The following is a 19,243-nucleotide window of genomic DNA, read 5'->3' as shown; positions in this document are numbered from 1 at the left end:
GACAAGCCAACAAACACAACTGTATGTGTATGCCATTGGACAGCATGCAGCAGAGGAGGGACGATGAATCCACCGACACTCCAGGAGGATTTCTTCATCAGCCAGTGCCTCAAAAGGTTATGCTGGGGGTCGAGGGAAACAAAAACAAGATGGTTTGGTAGTTATAGAGGCAAGAAAACATTGGTTAAACATAAAGGTACCTCTTCAGATTTTCTGTTGGAAAACCTTGAGGCCTAATCATATGTCACCTTTTCTATGGTTGTTATCTCAGGTAATTTGCAAGAACCATATTTGTCACTGTATCTGAAATGGGAAGGCAAAGTATGTTATGTAGCAGACAGATTTCCCCCCCTTCTGCTACTGCCCTCCCTGGCTGCTTTTGTCTTCCCACCAATGTAGTTTTGTTGTTGTTGTTCTTTAATCATCCTCCCTCTATACTGGGATGAGTGAGGACTTCCACACTGATGGCTATGACCAGTCAGACATGGCGCTTACAAACTACCTTTATGTACCCCTCAAAAATGTTACATATGGTTAGGCCCTCCAGAGCCACCATGTAAAAGCATGGAAACTCTGCAATTCCCTCCTTCCCAAGAGCTGTCATTGATGGTAGTAAGGTTGACAGCTTGACTTAATGAAAGTCTTGTCCAATTGGTCTAGGGTTCACTCATAAATTATCCTTCCAAGGACACAAATGCCCCTACAATACGTAAGGTAACCTCTCTGTTTTCCAAGGGCAATTTCCTACATTTTCTAACTTTCTTCACTGTGTCATGCACATGATAATTGTGCACACCCAAATGTGAGATAACATGCAATACACTTTAGTCATACCGAGTGGGAATCTGCACACTCTTCCACAGTTGAAGGAAGAACAACATATCTGGTTCCTTGGACAATCGTAGTCAGTGTAGCAGTGACGGATTCTTGTTGATGAACATAGAAATGGCATTACGGGGCACAGCCTAGGTCTCACTGGAGTAGAGAAAGATTAGAGTTAATATCCAACCAGCAACTTTAAGTATATGTCAGCTTTAGGTACATAGTGAAGTGCAGCCATATTATCCATATTTGGAAATTTACTAGGTCAGGGATAACCAAACTGACTTTCCAAGTGCCAGTGGACTACAATTCCCATGAGCTCCTGCCCGCAGCATGCTCATAGGAATTGTTGTCCATGGACATCTGGAGAGCCACAGTGTAGCCACCCCTGCACTGGTCATAGACTGACACCTCCATGTCTTACTCTGTTGAATACTATTTGTTCCTTTTCATAGGCAGAGTTTAGCCAGTTTTGAAGCCCCCTGCAAACCAAGAAGATATCTCTAATCTTGAGCAACTGCTGTTTTTAAAAGGATTGTCTATTATTGTCCCCAGTTTCTGCACAACGGACACAATAAGAAATTTCATGTAGAAAGATGGGACATGTCGTGTCCTGGAAAAAGAAATAGGAGATACCTTGTGGGAGTCGGCAGATCCTGCCACAGTTGTATGAACAGCACATTTGGCTTCCTGGACAGTCATAGCTAGAGCTGCAACGATCAATTCCTGGTACGGTACATCGGAATGGATTTCTGGGGCAAATACGAGGTATCACTGAGGTAGAAAAAGAGCGTTAACCAGTGTCCAACAACGAATATTAGCATGCATGTCTAAGGACAGATGCCTGACCTGGATGGCCCACAGGAGGACAGTCTTGTCAGATCTTGGAAACTGAGCTACATTCCTCAGCCCTGGTTGGTATTTGGAAGGGAGACCAACTAGGAAGCCCATGGGTGCTACACAGGCGATGGGAAACGACCTCTGAATGTCTCAGTTGCAAGCTGATGGTACTTTCTACCCCCAAAGATATACAGACTGCAGTACCTCCATATTGCCTGGGCTACAAGCCACATTTCAATGGCAAAGTACTAGAGAGGTGCAACAAGAACGGTCTAATCAAAATTCAACCTGACCTCGTCTGTTTTTTAGCATCAGGTTATAAATTAATTTGAATGAAATGACTTCTGATGTTTGGTAACAGAACAAATTGGTCAAATCTGGTTTCATTTCCCCAAGCAGCAGGAGGATAAGCAAAGGGGGAAGAATTACTGTGCAGAAATGTAATGGGCAGGGATGTTGTTTGTCCACAACTGTTTTCCTGCCAAGGAGGATCATCCTGGTTCAATTACGCTGCAGAACATTTCCTGCAATCACTGCTCTTTCTCAGTGAGTGGCGTATGACTCACTCAGTTCTGTATAATCATGAGTCCAGTTTGAAAGTCCTCGTTTGGTTTATAAAGCGGGGTGGTGGAGGTGGGGCTAGAGTCCATAAGTCTTCGTTCAGCCTCTTATAGGCAGCGCAGCAATCTTGCAGGGGACAAAAGTGAAGATGCCACTTGTGCATGCTCTCAAACAGGCACATGTTAAGTCCTTGTGTTGCCCCTCCCCCTCCCAGTATCAGAAGAAGAGCTCATCAAGGCAAGGGAAAGGTTTACCTCCAATTGCAAACCCACTTGGGTTGGTTTGTTTTCTGTAAACAACAACAACAACAACAACAACACCCTCCCCACTGGACACTTGAGGATCCCAGAAGAGGATGGAAAATTCATTCCCACACATCAATTAATGCACCCACTCTGCAATTCAATTTAATCAGCTATACAATGGGGACATTTCTACCTACCTGCCTGGAATTGGGAAAGAAGGATCCCTGGGGATGATATCCACAAGAATTTAATTCCAATTGGATGGGAAAAGCTTAAAACTAGAAATTTATTTCCCATTGAAATCATTGGAAATAACAGGACTCACTGACTCATAATTTTTAAATTAATCATTAAAATCAACTAACCTTCTGAAATGACAGCATGCATTTTTTGGATTCTGCTAACAGCCACTAAAGTGCACACTGATCCTTACAGTCCTGACTGTCTTGCATGTGCTTCCTATGTTCCCATAGCTATTCAAATTGGTGATGAGCAAACAGCCACTGATAGACATCTGTTGCTATTAAGACTCTCCTAATGACTTCGTCCAATTTTAAATATTAAGAAAATGCTTCTGATTAACTAAGACATGACTCATAAACAACAGCACTGAAGCATCTTACTATTAGGTGAACTGAAACATTTGCCTCAGGTTGTGGATTAGGCATGACAATCCCCCTTCCAGTCTATCCATCACTCCCACCACTGGGGTTTGCCATTTGCCTGCAACTGAGCTCCCCTCTGTGGGACAATGGGGATAAATAGGGGTGCAAAATGGTGATCTTCTAGGCCTACAACATCAGTTCCAACTACATAAGAAGCGACATTATCATGCCATAGACGGCCTTAGAATTCACCAAAAGCTGAATGGCTTTCACTGTATAGTTTGGAGAGACCCCTAGCACGAACTAGAGCAGTGGTCTCCCAACCTTTTTGCAGCTGAGGACGGCCTCCAGGGGTGGGGGAGAGATGGTGGCCCGGGCGCCGTGCACGCGTGGCAGCTGCATGCAAACGTGCATGTACAGAGTTGCTGTGCATGAGCGTTTGCGCCAGCAGGGGCGCTAACGTGCATGCACGGCAGCTCCGCGCATGCGCGTTTGTGTCCGCCGGTGTGCCAGCAGCCGTGCCTGCCTCTTCCCCCCCCCCTCACAGCAAGAAGCTAGCTGGGCCGTGAGCGAAGTGGCCGCTTCGCTCACAGCCTGACGAGCTTCTAGCTGCGGGGAGGGGGAGAGAAAGGCACGGCTGCTGGTGGCCCGATACCGGGCCGCAGACCGGGGGTTAACAACCCCTGTTCTAGAGAAAGATCTGAGTTCAAATCGATCTGAATTCAGCAGGATCCACAAGGGAATAAACAAAGTAAGTGCAGAATCAGCCCAGGCCGCTCCCATCTAGGTATTTTTGCTCTACTCTGCCTCTCAAACTAGAGAAGGTTCTCCACCCCAGAATATCCACACAGAGTTACCCTGCAATTTTCTTCATCTGTGGTTTTCCTTGCTTTGCTCCAATGCTTCCAAAACCCACCTTGCTCCATTTTTTTCCCAGGAGGAGCATAGTCAAAGCTGGTTTGCCTACTACCTAGACAGGAAGATGTGGATTTCCCATCTTCCTCACCCACATCAGCACCATTTTGCTGTTCACTCTCATCCACCATTTCCTCCTCTAAAGCATTTTAAAAAATTGGTAGTTGCTACGTTGCTATGGAGTCCATGTAGCTATTACCATTTTTGTAACGCCCCTTTTTGTGGTGTGCATGAAGGTATTGGCAGGAACACCAAGAAAAACACTGAAAATACCCGTGCAAGGCCACCCCATTGCCATTGCAAGAGCTTTTGCATTTATAGCAGCAATGAGTGCATAACAGAGAATAATCACTGTGCGGAACAAACCAAATTATTACATTAGTCCTTCCTGCAGAATTCAGAACTGCTTCTGTGTGCAAGGAGAACTTCCCTGCTGACCTAATATCATGTAATCAAGTTCTGCAATCACAGGGTTTGCTGCCCCATGTGCTCTGGATGCAATCTCCAGCCCAAGAGCTGTCCTCGTGTCTTACCAAATGCAATTCCAGTACAATCAGTGGCGGGTAATCCTATCCAAAGAGCTAAAAGACTCCCAAGGAGCAAGGCAGTCCTTGTCTTCATGGTGCCTTCGAGCATCAGGTATGATGAGTATCCAGAACAGAACAAAGCTGGTATTTATGTGGACAGAGTCAAACTGATTATACTGCTTCTCACCTTCCTCACACCTAGTATCATTATAATTTTCATAAACTTTAAATAATTGCATTGAGCAGAGTTCACATACTTCATGTGTTGTTGTATCCAGGCAGTGTGTAGGTGTTCAAGGTAATGCTGCAGAACAGACGCCCTTCCTTCAAAGAACTTTGGTGAGCCACAATCTAATTGCAAGTCAATGCCTTCTAATGCATGAAGAAAACATTAAGGGTGAGGTTTATCTTGTCAAAAGTGTTCCTATATGCAACTAATACCGGAGACGGCAGCACTCCCAAGGAAGAGACCAAAACAGGCAGGGAGATATTTGTAAGCTTGTTGCTCGGGCAGAAGTTACAGGTTAAAGTTGTGGCATCTATACCAGCTGTAACATATGAAATGGTGCCTTCCTGTTGACTTCACCTTTCCAAATATTTCTTCCTACCAGTGACCAAAACTGTTGGAGAACCGTTGAAAGGATATGACCAACTGAATCAAAGCGTACTTAAAAAATCAACAGAAAACAGCTACTTTTATGGATTTGCAGCTTTAGATCTTCTGTCTGCACAACCATATTAACCATAGAAGCAAGTCTAAAACAAATTTGAGATGGGTCAATAACAGATGCATCATTCAGTTAAGTGCCTGAGCTTTGATCCACCATCACAGGCCTGACCTTTTTGTGCTCACTGGGAAGATTGGAAAGAGGATGACAATTTGCTAGACATATTTCTTAAGCAGATGTTGGCTGTTTTCACAAGGGGGTGGGAATAACTGGCCAGGGCCCATATTCCTCATCCCTACACTGCTCAATGCTCTCCCCATTCCCACCTACTCATCCATCACTAAATTCAGTCACTATACCAGAAAACTGCGGAATTGCAAATGTGGCACCAATTTGTAAAAATAGATCCAGAGGGGAACCAGGAAATTAAAGGCCAGTTAGCCTAATGTCTATCCCAGGCAAATTATTAGAAACTATAATAAAAAAATAGAGGGACAAAACTTGTTGAGGGAAATGCAGCATGGCTTCTGCAAAGGGACATCCTGCCTCACCAACCTTTCGGAGTTCTTTGAGAAAGTGAGCAAGCTTGTAGACAACAGTGAGCAGGTAGACACTATATACCAAGGCTTTCAAAAGACTTTTGACAAAGTTCCTCACCAAAGACTACTGAGTAAACTTAGCAGTCCTGGGATAAGAGGATGGGTTCTCTAGTGGATTAAGACTGGTTAAATAACAGAAAGTAAATGGACAGTTCTCACAATGATGCGAAGTAACCAGTGGGGTCCCACTGCACTGACTGCAGTAAGATGTGTTAAAATTGTAATGTTTTGCATTGAGATAAGTTTTAATGTTATTTATGTTAATTGTATTTGTGACTATTGTTGTACAGTGCCCTGAGCTGGTCTGAGAACGTGGTATTATATAAATTAAATACATAATAATTTAAAAGGCAGTTGCTTTTTTGGCAGAAATGGTGGCATGAGAGCTCTAGCACTGCTCCTTATGGAAAAACAGCCTGTATTGCTAATTGCTGTGATTTACTAATTAAATCTACTAATTACAGACATTTTTGCATTATGACTAACTGGTTCACTGTGCTTGGAAATCCCTGCTGTGTCATTATAGGCAGCAAGGTATAACTCTTCTGTTTTGTTTCAGGAAACTCCAGCTCCATCAGAATCTAGAGCATTATGGAAGATAATCATTTCCAGGACTGTTTTTGGTAAACAAGAGGAAGTCATATCCATCTCATTCATACATAGTACAGCCAATTTACATGCACACCCAAGTTATGTGATTAAGGAATCAACATGGAATTAATGGTTTGTTTCTTCAAAACTTTTGCAAATACACTTCGGAGATCCTGCTTGACTCAGTAAAAGCTCTGTATGTGCCATCCCTCCCTCCAGAGTTTCTTCTCTCTGTTGTTTGTTTTCAGACTATGGTTATTAACAAAGATGATCATAGAGTGCTTTTGGCCTTATAGAGGGCTTTTTCAAAAATTATAGATTAATAACGCTTATTGGCCAATTGACTGATCAATTCCTGGGTTTATCTATGGAAATCGGAATCCAAACTACAATTGGGAACAGAGCAAATTCTTTTTTACGTAAGGATGGAAACTATTCCCTGCTCAATAGGAATTGGCATCTGTAGGTTTCCTGTAGACATGCGTTTGTATTGTGGAACCAACCTTTTTGTCTTCCACATCTAAAAAATGTAATCTAGACCTATTATAAAAGGTAAAGGTATCCCCTGTGCAAGCACCGAGTCATGTCTGACCCTTGGGGTGACGCCCTCTAGCGTTTTCTTGGCAGACTCAAGATGGGGTGGTTTGCCAGTGCCTTCCCCAGTCATTACTGTTTACCCCCCAGCAAGCTGGGTACTCATTTTACCGACCCCGGAAGGATGGAAGGCTGAGTCAACCTTGAGCCGGCTGCTGGGATTGAACTCCCAGCCTCATGGGCAAAGCTGTCAGACGGCTGCCTTACCACTCTGCGCCACAAGAGGCTCTTAGACCTATTATAAGCCACATCAAATTTAATTGTCTTTCAGACATTGTTAATGTATTGATCAAAGCAGATTAGTATTTCTTCAGTACCCTCCCAGATAATAAAGATATCATCCACATATCTTTTATAAAGAGTAATGTATTTCATATAGAAGTTATTTTGCTGAACAAAAAAGTTGTTTTCTAATTTCTCCATTTAAACTTGCAGCCCATGGCAGTGTAAGAAACTTGACCCCAAAAAAGCTATTCTGTAATTGAACAAAGTGTTTCCTATGGCATAATTCAGCCATCAAGCACCAAAAAGATGAAGGTGGATATGAATTCTGCTCTTTCCTATTAAACATCTTATGCAAAACAACTCATCCTATGAGATGTTGGTGTAATGGGAAACAACATGCAAATAACACCTCCTCAATATATAATTGTATACTGTTTGTGTAAAATCCATTGTATCCCTTAAATAATATTGGGAACAAGTAGTTTTTTTTTTAAGATCATCATGGGAAAATGTTGTAGTTCCAGAATTGATCCACAGCCAAAGACTATGGGACTGAGAGCACCTTTATGTATTTGGGGCAATAAGTAAAACTGAGGCACCCTTACCTTTGTTTATAGGAGAAAATTGCACATGGGTTCATCAGTGTAGTTTTCAACCAGGCTCTCCTCTAAGAGTTGAACAATTTCCATTTTAATTTTCTTTTTTGAATTTTCAGCACTCTTTTTGCATTATTCAGTAGTCTATAGACTTCTCTGACAGAATCTTCTCTATTTTACACTACAACGGGGTCTCCCTTATCAGCTGGTTTGAAAATAGTATCACTTCATTGGGAAAGCTGTTCTAAAGTTCTTTTTTCTATTTTGAAACAGGAGATTTTGATATAGCACAATGGTGGGATTTTCTTTATTGTGTTCGTATTGCTATGAAGCTGTTGCATTTACACATGTTTCGTTTTCAAAGTTCAATATGAATTAATTAGTACATTTGACAAGCCTCAGGTAATTGGTCCCAATGATATACTATTAATATATGGTTATGAGGACTGAAGTAACAGTAATCATCTTAATATTCCATTTCTTCATCTTGTTTCTCGTCCATCTTTAAAAAAAAAATAACCATGTTCCTTTTTGAAACCCAAATTGCCAGCTACACAAAAATCGATTTCCTACTGTTTGGTGTAGTCCCAGTTTGGTGTAGTGGTTAGGAGTGTGGACTTCTAATCTGGCATGCTGGGTTCGATTCTGCGCTCCTCCACATGCAACCAGCTGGGTGACCTTGGGCTTGCCGCGGCACTGATAAAACTGTTCTGACCGGGCAGTGATATCAGGGCTCTCTCAGCCTCACCCACCCCACAGGGTGTCTGTTGTGGGGAGAGGAATGGGAAGGTGACTGTAAGCCGCATTGAGCCTCCTTTGGTAGGTAAAAGTAGCATATGAGAACCAACTCTTCTTCTTCTTCTACTGCATATTTTATTTTTCTACTGCACAACATGTGTCCTACGACACATTAGAATAAACTCTGCTTTACTGTCTCAGACTATGGCCGTTGTTTTAGTTTCCACAGCTTTGATGCACTTCTCTTTCATGAATCTGTGTTCGTGGCCATCACTACTTTCACTGGCAGAGAATTGCACTGTTTAATTACTCATTGAGTAAATAAGTGACCCTTGGTGGGATGTCATAAGAGATAGAAGTTTTTTTACCAGGGTTGCCTAGATCATAGATTCCATTCTTGTTTCCTTTGTTACTACCAGTCTTCCACTACAGTTTTATCATTGCTTTTCTTTAATGCCATTATTGTCATTATTTCCATGCAGTTCTTCTGTTTCAGTAACACGAGTGGTCAGAATTGAACAAGGCATATTTAAAAGCGCATAAGGAGGGCTGGACTGAGAGAGAGCTTATATAATTATATAATGTATAACACTGGCAGGCACTCCCTTCCTCCTCCCTGTGTCAGCCCTCCCACCAGGACTCCTCCCTGCCCCCAAAAGTCCTGTCATGGCCTCTCCAAGGCAGGGAACTCCCTTCCCCCCCCCACCCCGCCTCCCAGGCAGCTCCATCAACTTCTCCTGCCAGTGGTCAGGTGCTGACTGGAGGCGATTGTGCCAGAGTGCCCCTTGCCAGGTTTGTTGGGGGCAGGTGCATGCAGGGCCGGGAGAGGCAGCTGGATAAAATTAACAATGTTCATAGCCTCCCTGCCTGAAACTGACCATGGCTCGATTCCTCTTCATGAAATTGATACTTTGCTGGAGAGGGAGATGGGGAGGTGGTGTATGTGTTGCACTTGTGCTACTTTGGAACTATGTTGTAACATAATCCTGTTCCAATTTTTAAAAATACACTTGGGAGTGGAGGAGGGCAGAAAGAGAGACAGCATTGGTTGGCTCTCAAATCCTTTTGAGGTGCAAAACAGTGGAGGAAGCCAACGTGACACTTGAGTCCCACTTTAGGACACTGTGGATCAGGGGTAGTCAAACTGCGGCCCTCCAGATGTCCATGGACTACAATTCCCAGGAGCCCTTGCCAGCATTTGCCAGCGAATGCTGGCAAGGGCTCCTGGGAATTGTAGTCCATGGACATCTGGAGGGCCGCAGTTTGACTACCCCTGCTGTGGATTCACGTTTTCTCAGGATTCACAAAACACACGGCAAACAGGGAGTATAGTCAGGGCTGCACCTGAATCAGGAAATATTACTGTGAAAGTAACAAAATTCTGCGGAGCTTCATGGTTGCTGCCATGAAGTTTTTAGTCACTGCGGGAACAGCCCAAAAACTAAGAGAGCAGTTGATGCAACGGTTACACTAGAGACTATCCCTCCCACTGCCCACCTCAGATAAAAGCTTGATAAAACAATAAGAAAACCACAAGGAACAAACTCTAGTCATTTCCAACTTAAAAAAATCTGTACGCATGTCACCAGATGCCCAGGGCCTCAAAAAGACAATGAATCTCCATCCAGAGGAAGCTCACAGCCTGTGTTTGCCTGTGCATGTGTGCTGTGCCATCAAATCACTTTTGACTTATGGTGACCCTGAGTCAATGTCCTCCAAAGTGTCCTATCATTAACAGCCTTGCTTTGTACACCAAGGCACCTGGCTTCCTTGATTGAGTCTATCCATATGCTGGGGCTTCCTCGTTTCCTGCTGCCTTCAACTGTTCCTAACATTGTTGTCTTTTCCAGGGACTCTTGTCTTCTCACAATGTGCCCAAAGTACAATAGCCTCAGTTTAACCAGCTTGGTAGTAGTGGTTAAGAACAGCAGCTTCTAGTCTGGAGATCCAGGTGTGATTCCCTGCTCCTCCACATACAGCCAGCTGGGTGACCTTGGACTAATCACAGTTCTGTTAGAGCTGTTCTCACAGAGCAGTCCTCTCTCAGCCCCACCTACCTCACAGGGTGTCTGTTGTGGGGAGAGGACGGGAAGGCGATTGTAAGCTACTTTGACACTCCTTCAGGTAGTGAAAAGTTGGGTATAAAAACCAGCTCTTCTTTTTCTTCTTCTTCTTTAGCTTCCAGGGAGAGTTCCGGTGTGATTTGATCTAGAACGGTCTAGGCAGCCCTAATGAGAATGTTCTGTCTCTCTTCATCTCCCACCAGAGGGCAAATGGAATGGGTGGAATAGAAATACTCACAGCAAGGCCTCTGAAGAACACCAGATACAAATGGGGGTAAGATGGTTCTGAAAAACACATCATGATGCAGCTGTGGATTTCTAAGCAGGTAAAATGGCCATCTTGTAGTGAAATGGTTCAGAAATGGTTCTTTCGCATAGGGATAGGGCTATAGTTCACAGCTATAGTACTGTGAACAGGACGTACTGTCTGTTGCTTAATTATGTTTCTACTATGTAATTTCTGCATCTGTTATGTCATGTTTCAATGCTCATGCTTTGTTTCCGTATTCTGTAATGGTCCCCTATGCCCGTCCATACCATGACACCCACCAACCTTTTTCCTGATGCCTACCAAATGTTTTAGAAAGTGGGTTGAGGCAAGTGAAGCTCTTGACCACCAGGGCTTTTAATTGACCACTAGAGATCTGACTAGGAGGGCAGATTTCATCGGCAGCTGCCACCACAGTGCTGGGTTTATTCTCTCACTCTGCTCTCCCAATGTATTGTTTAAATTACTCCTCTTCTCCCTAGCACTGGAGTTTCTCGGTCTGTGGCTCCACCTCATGTGGCAGCCATTTTGTGTCTGGATCCTTCTCCTGCAGCAGCCATTTTCTAATTGTCTCTGCCAGCCTGTGTCAGAATTCCAAATGTGCCCACAGCCTTGAAAGGTTGGGAACCCCTGGATGTCCCATCCTGCTAATTGTTTTGGTTTACACCATGTGATCCGCCTTTGAGTCATGGTGAGAACGACAGACGATGAATAAAAAGGAAATCAGCATCATTTTTCAAGGCCCCACTGGAAAGAAAAACATTTTAGAAATCTTCAGCAAGTTTATTTGAGATAAAAATTTACATACAATAAAAAAGGCGCTTGTTTGAAAAATATGACTGCCCTGCTTTCAGAAAGAAAGATATATACAAACACGCATAGATAGAATTTTTCTTTTTAAACTATTTGATAAAAATAACAGACTAAACGACAAATTCTCCATCAATACTGTCAAAGTATTAGGCCAGTTGTGGGGAGAATAGTTCCAATCAGAAATTTGGCAGGTTTTGTCAGGAGGTGGGGAGCATCTTATATTCTAGATATTTTTAAAAATTATATTTTTATTTAAAAATCAGATACTGAATTTGTGTGCATCTGAAGCAAAAATCTGTCGTTAAACTTGCTGCAGGCACTGCCATTCACAGTGACAGAAGAAATGCTCTTCTGCTTAATAACACGAGAAACTTCCGGGCCCAAACAGACCATAATAGCGAGGGACGTGCTTTTCTAGCAAGGCATTTTGTGCTTTGGTGTTCCTGGGTTTGTCGTAAAGCCTGGGGGCAGCTTCCATTAATGTCACCCAATCCCAGTAGCTCTTGAGGATGTAGTAGGCCCCACTTCATGACGATTCCCTAACATGTCCGCTAGTTCGGTCTGCACCCATTGCTCAGCCCTACTGCCCATCTGGGGCAAATGAAAATATTATTCCCATCAGGAAGCGTTGCTCTGTTTTTCAGCCCAGGAAAGGAGAGGTTTCCCCTCCATCCCCTCAGGATCTTGTGATATAAGAACAACCATTTACAACAGATCTAGGAATGTCAACAGTGAGCTAGAGGATGCGTCTGAACTCCGGCTCCCGGGAGGCTGCTTGTTGTGATTACTTTTTGCCAGCAATCTGGTTTTCCAGCTGCTCAAGTCTGGTAGTCATCTGAGAGAGTAGTTGCATTAAGGAAATCAATATGATCAAACAAACATTTACTGCACATAAAAAGGGAACTGCAGGCCACAGCCGTACAGAGAGCCAGGTTGGTGTAGTGGTTAAGAGTGGCAGCCTCTAATCTGTGGAGCCAGGTTTTATTCCCCACTCTTCCATATTCAGCCAGCTGGGTGACCTTGGGCCAGTCTCAGTTCTCTCAGGGCTCTCTCAGCCCCACCTACCTCACAGTGTGTCTGTTATGGAGAAAGCAAGGAAAGGCGATTGTAAGCTGCTTTTGGAACCAACTCTTTTTCTTCTTCAAGGCAAACGCAATGGAGTACGGGAAAAGAGATGCTTGGATGATTCACAAGCAGTAAATGATCACCATTTCCCCCTTTGACCGTAGGGCCCTTCAGCTCGCTGTGGAATGTTGATCCTTTTATGGTGCAATTTTTTATCCCACATAAAGGGCATTTAAAGGCTACGCCAGAATAAAATATACCAACTGCAAGGACTTTTTTACTATCTGTAGAACCTTGGTCCTTTTATGGTGCTTCCTTTGGGACCACTTTCACTGTATCTGAAGGAGTGGGCATGCACATGAAAGCTTCTATCTTGAATAAAATATTGTTGGTCTTAAAGTTGCTACTGGACTCAAACTTCGTTTTGGGACCGATTGGTAGATTTCATTCCTGCCTTACTGCTGCCACAATTAACCTTCTGGAATTATGAAGTGGAGAAAGCAGAGGGAGAGAACTTTCCCCTCTTTTGTCATAGAAGCAGCAGGCACCCAAAGAAACTGATTCCAGAGAGATGAAAAGGCAGCACTTCTAATTGGTGGAATTCATTGACAGAGAGTGTGGCGATGGACATTCATTTAGTTAGCTTTGGAAGGAAATTAAAACTAATGGAGGAAATTTCTGTCAATGGCTACTAGCTCTTTTGACTGAAGAGAGCATCCATGTTACAACACAGAAATTCAACTAATACCAGTTCTGGGGAGCAACAAAAAGTCTTTTGGGATCTTGTGGTGTGTGAAATACAGTGCTGGGCTTGATGGACCATCAATTTGATCCTGAAAGACTCACATTCTGAGAGACTCACAAACTGGAGAGCCAGTTTGGTGTAGTGGTGAGGAGTGTGGACTTCTAATCTGGCATGCCAGGTTCGATTCTGCGCTCCCCCACGTGCAACTAGCTGGGTGACCTTGGGCTCGCCACAGCACTGATAAAGCTGTTCTGACCGAGCAGTGATATCAGGGCTCTCTCAGCGTCACCCACCCCACAGGGTGTCTGTTGTGGAGAGAGTACAGGGAAGGCAACTGTAAGCTGCTTTGAGCCTCCTTCGGGTAGGGAAAAGCGGCATATAAGAACCAACTCTTCTTCTTCTTTTTCTTCTTTGTGGCAAAGAGAGGAGTTATAAGAGGTCAGGGTTCTTTCATTGAATGAAGGGGGACTTGTGTTCTGTAAACTTCTGGTTTAATAAAATCCCCATTCCTTAAGGTGAAGGGGTTTACTGGGGGGCAGGTAACTGAAGATAGTCACAGCCAACTTCTTCATTTGAGGGAGGGACTGAATCCTAACAGGACAAGCTGTTCAGGGACCAGTTATAACACTACTCCCATACTACAGTGTGGCTGGACCCCATCTGGAAATGTTGCAGACTCATCTAGTAGGGAAGGATGCTTTCTCTGTTTGGATGCAACTCAGCACAAATTTTGCACGCTTCCATTGTCTGATTCTGAACAGTTCCCCACGTGTCTGACTTTTGTATGTCCAACCCACTGTGGAAAATATGTCCCCCGTAATACCCTATTATCCCAGGCTTCTCCAAATAAAAGCCCCCAAATACAAGCAAAGCACAGCAACATTTCTGTTGAGCCTGACTCCTGTATCCCCTTGCTTTATACACGTCACATCAAAAAGGATATGTTTTTCAGTCAGGTCTTCCAAGATTGCAAGAGTGCTTGACTGGAACTGCACAAGGGCCTCACATTCACATGGGTTACGGAATTCAGTTTCTCCTTTGCCTTCCTCTGAAAAATCACAAAAACCCATTAGAAATGTTAGCAATGATCCACCACTGATTCCCAACCGCATTAGAGGCTCCTTGGCTCCTTGGGGGGAGACTTCAAAAGATATTTGGTGGGGGGGAAAAACATTCCCCATGTGTAATATGAATGTAACAGGACAGGTTTGTTGAGAGGGCAATACCAGATGTGCACAAATATCTGGAGCAGACCTACATATAAACACCCTTGGATGGATGTGTTACAGCAAACATCTGGCATGCTTAACCTCATTGAAAACTGAGCTTGGATATAGTGTCACTGTGGTGTGATGGTTAGAGTGTCAAACTAGGATCTGGGAGATCCAGGTTCAAATCCCTACTCAGTTAAGAAAGCTTGCTGGGTGATCTTGGGCCAGTCACACTAAATAAATACAATAAGAATCTAGGTATCTGCTTGAGTAGGTAGACACAAGTAGAGTCAAATTCCAAATTTAATTTTTAAAAAGACAGAGAAAAGATTAGAGGGAAAAGATAGGCAGGAGCTGAAATTAGAAAATGTTGCAAAACGATTAACTTAATGGTCCATAATAATAAGGCAACCCGACATTGTAGCATGTCTTATAAGAAGGAGACATTCTCTATGCCCAGTTAACTACTAAATAGGTTAGTTGAACAGAACATGCAGAATGCATAGGAAACTTTCTATTGCATCTTCTTGGCTTTGACTTTTTGTTTTTTTCCATACGTAGAAGGGACACCACAGTAAATTTAGCAGATTATTGTAGGAGGATACCAAGTTTAGTGCTAAAAGATTGGGATATGGAACACCTAATGAAAGGCAGAGTACTGAGCACAGACTGAACAACCTACACACGATGGAAATTAATAGAACACATTGTGCAAATTTTTGAAACATGCAACCTGGAAGCCACCAATCACTTACCAGGACAAATGTTGAGTTTGAGATTGTCAACAATGTGGGTCATAGTATTGAAATCTGCTGAGTAGGAGAAGTGCTGATCCACTGGCTCGGAGGCAATTTCTCTCAGTTCGCTCTCAACAGCTTTGCCAACGCCAACAGCAAACATGACAATCCCTGCAGAGCCAGCAAGACACAATGGAGCAAAATTTACCACTATACAGGGTGGGCATCTGGCCAGCAAAGCTGTTTGGACTTTAGTGACACTCCAGTGTTCTGGAATGGCATTCAAAGCACATTGCAGGATGATCCCGGCACCCAAACCTGAAAAACAAGTAGCAGGCCTGTATACATCGGTGAGGGCACTGGGCTGGTTTTGGCATCCCTAGATGCTGGTTTAGAAGGGGAATCCATCCTGATTTGGAACATCTAAGACCCTGATTATTTACAGAAGCCAAATTCAGATTCGACAAAAACTAAAGAGCCAATACTATTGACCACTGATCTTTACCTCCAATCTCAGTATGACTAGGAATAGATGTATGGGTGAGTTGAGCATTACTACTCTCTCAAAAAGGGATTTCTATCTGTACAGTCCAGCAGTCAAGCTATTACGGAAGCACACTGAGTCACTTTCATATATAAGACTTCTTTGCAGGTCAGGGGACACCAGGGCCTATTCTGCACACAATAGATAATGCACTTTCAATTCACTTTAAAAGTAGATTTTGCTGTTCTGCACAGGAGCTGCCAAAGCACATTGAAAGTGCATTATCCTATGTGTGCAGAATTTCTGACTGAGCACAGTGCTGGTTGCCTGCAACAATTTTTTTTAATTAAACATTATTTAAAGTGGTTCAGGGACAGTAGTGTATAATGATTAAATATAGATTCAGGTGGACAGTGGTGTTGGTCTTCAGCAGCAGAACAAAGTTTGAGTCCAGGGGCACCTTTAAGACCACCTTGAATAAAATGTCGTTGGCCTTCCAAGGTGCCACGCAACTCACATGTATTTTAAAACCTGGAAAAGGTAGACAGCTTGCCTGAAATACCAAAGTATGAGAGAGACTGACTCCTGAATCAATATTCAATTTGCTAGCCCATGCCTCTATCCCCTGTGTTGCAAGGAGGGGCCAAAGTCATAGGTGAGGGAGCCAAAGTAGGCCTGGTTTGATATGTATATTTGAACGCAACCAAAGTCTTTGAATCAAGCCTCCAAATGCCAATCCTCAGTCTAGACAATGAACTGGATTATGACACAAGAGACAAGATTGCTGTAGAAGGGACAATCCAGGATAAAGCAGAAAGTGTCTGCTTTGGTCTGGTCTATTTTCATTTCACGCCTCAATAGCTAGGGAAAAGCCAAACTTGAAGTCTGGATCCAGATGACTGAATAACAGAGAAACACAAGTTTGGCTGATAAGCAAGCAATCCCAGACATAACACTGGCGAAGGATGAAACCGTTCTCTCCCTACTCCCCCCTTTGCCTACTGTTTGACTGCAAACCCCAAGCTGCTTCTGTTCTTCTGGGATGAATATTCTCCCGGAAAGGCTGCTTTTGCCATCACATATCCTCACTCCTGGAAAGCAGTGCAGTGGCCTCAGATTTTTCTAGGCAATGTAATCTGAGAGTCTGTGCCTTTTCCCTCTGGCAATAACAAGAGGAAACCAGAGAATTCACTAATTAGCCACAAATTCCGGACACTGTCCAGAAACACTGAGACAGCTCATTGGGCTGGCGTGCTCTAGCAAACTTTTGCTTCACCTGCCAACAGTGGAGAAGTTCTGGACGGTCACCATCATTAAAGGCAGACACTAATCATCTTCAAATAATGGCCACTGGTTTCAATATGTTTATGGGGAGTGCGGACAGAAATATGCCAGCTCTGATCCTCCTAACGGCACAACATGCATGCTATGATCCTGTCATCTATGCATGTACAAACTAGGGATTCCTCCAACTCCTACTGTTCTGCCCTTGGTTCTGCTCACTCATTGTGAACAGGGAGCCAGTTTTATACCACTTGCTTAGCAGTTTGAGGCTGATGGATTTTTCACAGATTTCAGCAGCGAAACTGGTGGTGTTTCACTCATGGATATGCTCATATAGCCTGATGAGATTTTTAATTATCTCTATATGCTATCACTGTACACGAATCCACAGCAAGCAAATCAATTAGCAGGAGATTACAAACACTGTTTAAAAACCATTTGGTGCTTGTTGTAGGGTTGTGCTCTCACATATTTGCACAGTCTAATGGGGAGTGTTGTCCTCCTTCCATGTCATTTCATACCTAATTCAACCATCTATGACCTTGGGGGAGAACTGATCTCACCTACAGTGAAGATACAAAACCACCCACATGGCAAGGAAATGAAACCCTGCCACCACAAGGAAACAAAATCCCATCACTTTGGTGATTGTACAGCCACAAATGCATGCCAATACTCATTGAGCCCAGATTATGATAAACCAAACAGATGGCTACTGAACAGAGAATGCTTGTCTGGCAAATCTGCTTGTTGTGAATGTAACAGAAACCCTTCTGCAAACACATACAGTGTCCCTGTTGTGATTCTGCTTTTTAAAATGTTCCAGATCATGTGTGGACTTTGTATGTAGACAAACACCATGCTCACAACCCAGTGATCAACATTGGCAGCTATGGGGTCTACATGCTCATGCATGCTTCTCCTCTACATGCACTGATTTGTGAAGGAAACCATTGACGTGCCAGACGCTACCCTTTGGACAATTACTTACAGAGGGTTTAAGGTTGGATACACACTTTTCTTGGATGCTTTAGGATGCTTTCGGCTGATCCTGCATTGAGCAGGGGGTTGGACTAGATGGCCTGTATGGACCCTTCCAACTCTATGATTCTATGATTCAAAGGCATGGCAGCACCACAGAGTTAAATCATTCCTTCTCCAAGAAGCATCATGGGAATGGTAGTTTTGAGAAGGAGGATAGACATCTTCATTTTATTTATTAAAATATTTATAATCTGCTGTTCCAACGAATAGGGCTCACAGTTGTGTGCAAAGAATGCCAAAATACAAACTAATTAAAATCACAAACTAAATTGTTCTATAAGAATTAAAACATAATAAACTCAGACCGAGTACACCAGCCAAATTCAGCTAAAATACTGCCTAAGTGCAAAGGTTTTACCACCTCATCTGGAGGCAGCTAGAGATCCAGTAATCATTACCATATTGCCAGTTAGGGGTGCCAACCCATAGCTGGGAAATTCCTGGAGATTTTTGGGTGGGGCTTGGGGACCTCAGGGCACCCTCTGAAGCTGCCATTTTCTTCGCGGGAGCTGATCTCTGTCATCTGCAGAACATCTGAAATTCCAGGAGCTACCGAGACCTCATTCGGAGGCCAGTGACTCTAATGTCAGTAAAGCTACATAAAATGTCCTTTAATGAACTGACACTGATTGTACTTCCCACAAAAGATGGAACCACAAGGAGGAGCTGTTGGGAGGAATGGAGTTGGTGTGCTGGCACGTCTCAGAGAATATTCAGGATCTTCATCAAACTACAATTCCCAGGATTCTTGAGGGAATCCATGACACTTAAACTGCCAATATAAAGCTGTAGTAGATACTGCCTCAGTGCATCTTCAGGAAACATCCTGTTCATTTTTTACACTAAACAGGTCTCTACCCGTCCAATGCTTTCCAAAATGAAGAGGTGGGCCTTGTTTCAAGACTGGAATGATTTTTATGGACAACTATTGGCAAATAATTTAGTCCCATCAATGTAAAGACCAGATTATTGACAGCTGCATTTAAAGTCATTAGCTTGATGT

General features: G+C 43.3%; 2 protein-coding genes across 3 annotated transcripts in view; both read right to left on the bottom strand.

The window, feature by feature from the left end:
• Positions 1-706: 706 nt before the first annotated feature.
• LOC143836683 (waprin-Enh1-like) lies at positions 707-4,609 on the bottom strand. Its single transcript, XM_077336229.1, has 3 exons — positions 4,522-4,609; positions 1,459-1,596; positions 707-975 (listed from the first exon to the last, which is right to left on the bottom strand). Exons 1-3 carry the CDS (start codon positions 4,607-4,609, stop codon positions 764-766), a joined length of 438 nt encoding a protein of 145 aa, XP_077192344.1. The 3' UTR covers positions 707-763.
• A 7,010-nt stretch (positions 4,610-11,619) lies between these two features.
• MATN4 (matrilin 4) overlaps positions 11,620-19,243 on the bottom strand; it is a 45,239-nt gene continuing 37,615 nt past the window's right edge. For both annotated transcript variants that reach the window (XM_077335472.1, XM_077335473.1), the window contains exons 9-11: positions 15,447-15,599; positions 14,426-14,528; positions 11,620-12,515 (exon numbers count right to left, since the gene is read on the bottom strand). In XM_077335472.1, coding sequence (XP_077191587.1) covers positions 12,455-12,515; positions 14,426-14,528; positions 15,447-15,599 — 317 coding nt within the window. In that variant the 3' untranslated portion in view covers positions 11,620-12,454. The remainder of the gene's footprint in view (positions 12,516-14,425; positions 14,529-15,446; positions 15,600-19,243) is intronic.

This window comes from Paroedura picta, chromosome 4 (assembly GCF_049243985.1).
Source record: "Paroedura picta isolate Pp20150507F chromosome 4, Ppicta_v3.0, whole genome shotgun sequence".
NCBI lineage: Eukaryota > Metazoa > Chordata > Lepidosauria > Squamata > Gekkonidae > Paroedura > Paroedura picta.
This window is presented reverse-complemented; position numbering and strand designations above follow the sequence as displayed.

What these genes read in the sequence shown, in the direction of transcription:
- LOC143836683 (XM_077336229.1), bottom strand. Translation starts at nt 4,609, where the DNA reads ATGAAGACAAGGACTGCCTTGCTCCTTGGGAGTCTTTTAGCTCTTTGG. An exon ending in TTGTACTGGAATTGCATTTG is followed by an intron (nt 1,597 to 4,521) that starts GTAAGACACGAG and finishes TTTCTACCTCAG; the next exon opens with TGATACCTCGTATTTGCCCC. An exon ending in GATCTGCCGACTCCCACAAG is followed by an intron (nt 976 to 1,458) that starts GTATCTCCTATT and finishes TCTCTACTCCAG; the next exon opens with TGAGACCTAGGCTGTGCCCC.